This window comes from Acanthisitta chloris, unplaced genomic scaffold, assembly GCF_000695815.1.
Source record: "Acanthisitta chloris isolate BGI_N310 unplaced genomic scaffold, ASM69581v1 scaffold10377, whole genome shotgun sequence".
Lineage (NCBI taxonomy): Eukaryota > Metazoa > Chordata > Aves > Passeriformes > Acanthisittidae > Acanthisitta > Acanthisitta chloris.
Genome location: NW_008683193.1, coordinates 45,673 through 49,369, shown reverse-complemented (window position 1 = coordinate 49,369; position 3,697 = coordinate 45,673). Strand labels below are relative to the sequence as shown.

The following is a 3,697-nucleotide window of genomic DNA, read 5'->3' as shown; positions in this document are numbered from 1 at the left end:
GACGTCGGGGCGTGTGGGTTGGGGTTTCCTACAGGCAGAGGTGTGTTTGAAGGACTCAGCTCCCCGTCATGCAAGCGGCGTGTCCTCCCTGCGCTATAGGGATGGGGAGGTTCAAGAGCAGAGTGCTTCATGCCAAAGCTTTCAGACCTGCTCTTGGAAAGCCTTGCACCCTCCCCAGGGCTCCTGCTCCCACCTCTCTCCCTCTGGCTGAAGCAGCACACACCTGGATGCTGGTAGTCTTGTATAACCGTGGCTGGAGGATGAAAGCTCAGCTTTCACCCACCCTGCTGTGCTCAGCAGCTGTAGACAGAGGGGAAGGTCCTCAAAGGCCTGCACAGGTTTCGGTAAGACCCAGACCCTGAGCCTGAACACAGTGGATCCCTGCAGCACTAAGGAGCATGTACTCAGCCCTGCCACCTCACTGCATCCCACACGCACCTGCAGTGGCACTTCCCTACGTCCCCCTGTATCTGTACACCTGGCACTGCCCTACAGAGATGACTCTTCAGCCAGTCCACGGTCCAAGCTCTGCTTCTCTCTCTGTACAAGCAGCGCCCTGCTCTGCCAGAGGGGCTGACCCCAGATGTGTTCCTCCTCAGCACCTCTGTTAAACAATTCTCCTAAAATGTCCTGCAAAGGACAAGCAAAACTCCAAACTCTAATCCACCTTATGCCTGATACGAAAAAAAATAAACCAATAGGATCCTCCCATAGCTATTTCCTTTTGTTAGCTGACTTAAATAGGTTGTAAAGACATTTAAGTGACAAATTTTTGTCTCTGCAGCAGAACTAAATAGGAGTGGGAACACATCACCTTGGATTCTCTTATAAGTCACATGAAACACTGCACTGCACAGAAATTAAAAGGGATAGAACCACTTAAGCCTCAAAGAAGACAGCAGATAGACAGTCACACCACTCAGCCACCCAAGTTCTCACTGATGCATACTAACTTGCAGTCTCTTTCAGATTAGGAAAAGTTGAGAAGTTTGTGTAGAAAAACCTACCAACGCTTGCAGTGGGTGTCATGCACAGAACTGACCCTGCACACCATGCATTGAAGCGTGGAAAGATGAACAAAAGGGATATTTCATTAGTGAAGCTTCAGTGTTAGATATCACTTTAACTAAAAAGCAGGTATTCTCTTTGCAGCATTCAGTATTTAAGCACATGCAGATTCTGCATATTGGTACATAAATAGTTTAAACTCAGTTTTAAGAGATCATAGCAAACCAAATTAATTCTTTAATTCTTGGGTAGTAGAGAATATATTTCTTCTCCCACCTGGGTATTAAATGATATGATTGATCCCAGAAATCAGGGCTGTTTGGGGTTTTTTTGGTATTGGGTATGCTGATTTCTTTCTGATCATGTCAGCAGAAAACAAATTGCCCTTAGAGGAATGTCACACTCATGTTAAAACTGACTTTCCAAAAGCAATTTACTCCTGCAAGCAGGGACTGGGATTTCAAGTCTCTAGTTTAAGCTGAAAGGGGCATTTTTTTCCTGGACTTGAAACAATTGCAGTGATGATGCCATTTTCAATAGACACCCTGACCTCCCACCATGGCAACCCACGATGCTGATCTCTCAATAACTGAACAGGAGATACTAAGAAAAGCAACAGCTTGCTTCCCCTCCCCACAGTGAGAGCTGCTACGTGCCACCTCTCTGCTTCGCCTTCCAGAGCGCTGCAAAGGCTGAGCCCACATCTGCAGTCTGATGCATAACGTAAATTCATCAGAGATCCATCCTCTGACTGGAAATTTGCTGCTCTGCCCAGCATTAATGTCCTCAGATGAGAGCAGGTGCCAGCAAGCAGACCTGTTACGCATCAGCTCTGCACGTAATTTCATTGCCATGAGACAGGGCACCACAGCACAGCGAGTGCTGGGCAAAGCTAATTTATGGTGCTCACATCAGAAATGCATGTCCTTATGTCAACTTTGGCAACTGTGACCTCAAGGAAGAGGAGTGTGTAGCCAGCTGGGGGACTTGGCATTCTCAGAAGTGTCTGTGTTTCCTGAGGAAGTATTTTGCTTGGCACTCAACAGAGCTGTGGTAAGGTCAGTCCAGCCCATGCCCTCCAACAGCACTTTGCAGAGCACAAGGTGAGAGGCTACTACTCAAGTCCCTCCCTCCATCTCTCCATATGAGAATCCACTTCCCTGAAAGGACATCTTGGCAGCTGCTGAGTTCTGAGTGTCTCCAAGGGCCCTCATAACAGAAAGGCCACACAAGCACCAGGTTTAGGTCCCTGCCCCCTGGACCCACAGTCCACCTAAGATAGTTTGGTCTCAGGACAGAACTGTCTCTAAAGCTTTTCCCCTGACTCCAAGGAACCTCAAGGCCAAGGTGAAGGTCCACTGTGTATTCAGCTTCTAAGGCTAGCCCAGAAAAACACTTGGTATATTTTTGTAAATATCATCTCGCAAGTAAATACAACATTAAACATTAAAAACATTGGGCATTAATTTTCTCATGATGCTCTGAATGATAATGATGATACTAAAACACGAGCTATCAACTCTGGAATATTCCTAATTCAGCCACTTATAATACTTACTACTCTAAGCAGGTTTTGTTTTTCATTTGGCTGCAGTGAACAGATGTTAATTGGCCAGTCAGCAGTCAGTCACATCTGCCATGTTAGTATTTCCAGTCCTATATGAATTACTGAACTGCATCTTTCAATTTTACTCTGAGACCTTAAAGGTACAATAAAAGCTGGGAGTTAAATTGCTTTTAAAAAGCTTAGGATATCCTACTGGTCAAAAGACAAGCAAGAGGAAAATATATGCCTTTAAAGAGGATTATGTAATTTGTATTTACTAAAGATGAACTGTTCCCTCTGTAAACATCACAGCTGGTGGAATATGTAGGTCACTGAGATAGAAGCTCAGGAAGATACCTGCAGCTTCAAGAGAGAAGGTACAGAGGTCCACAAGACATTTTAACATGAGTCTGTAAGAGGCTACGCAAGAGTCAAAGAATTAATTTGGGATTAACCAGTTTACCGTAAGGAGGAGAAACAGGAAGTATGAATTCAAGAAACATGCAGACATTTTTCTTAGTTTGACTGCTTAAAAAAACCCCCAAACCACACAAAAAAAAAGTCTAAGAAAGGATCTTTACAAGTTAAAAGCTCTGAACTGCAGTATGCGAAGGGGAGAAAAAGTCAAAACAACAGACATTAACGTTACATCCCTTTTTAACATGAAACTACACACCAATACTTTTTTGCTAAGGACTCTTCAAATCTGCTCTTTAGATGAACACCTAGGTCATCATGATGGTGGGGAAAGCAAGGAGACACTTACCTGTGGGGATGAATGTAGGCTGTTGCAACTGCATGTTGGCTAGAGCCTGTTGGTAGTGGAAAACGCTTGGGTTAAAGACTGTGGTGGCACCATTGTTTTTTTCAAGTGCTGGCCTCTTTGGTAAAGGTTGAAGTGCACCAGGCGGCAGGGCCTGTGGATAAGGGAGTCATTAAAGACAGGTGGAGTAAATAAAGGGGCCTAGATGTAGGTCAAGCATGCAATAAATAATAGGGGGGTCTTGGCTGCAAATCACCTGCAACTGTATCAACTTAGCGAGACAGAAAAGAGAGGAGCAGCTAAGTCACAGTACAAGTAGTAGGTGAAACTATAGCTTCACTAGGTAAGCAGTTAGAAAATGCACCAGTAGAAGGGGCAGA

At 44.8% G+C, this 3,697-nt stretch overlaps 1 protein-coding gene across 2 annotated transcripts in view; it reads right to left on the bottom strand.

The window, feature by feature from the left end:
- Positions 1 to 3,697, bottom strand: part of MBNL3 (muscleblind-like splicing regulator 3) — a 54,786-nt gene that overhangs the window by 5,417 nt on the left and 45,672 nt on the right. Inside the window, exons 6-7 of one of the 2 annotated variants that reach the window (XM_009078828.1) lie at positions 3,321 to 3,471; positions 1,008 to 1,043 (exon numbers count right to left, since the gene is read on the bottom strand). In XM_009078828.1, coding sequence (XP_009077076.1) covers positions 1,008 to 1,043; positions 3,321 to 3,471 — 187 coding nt within the window. The remainder of the gene's footprint in view (positions 1 to 1,007; positions 1,044 to 3,320; positions 3,472 to 3,697) is intronic. The other variant, XM_009078829.1, reaches the window with a different exon arrangement.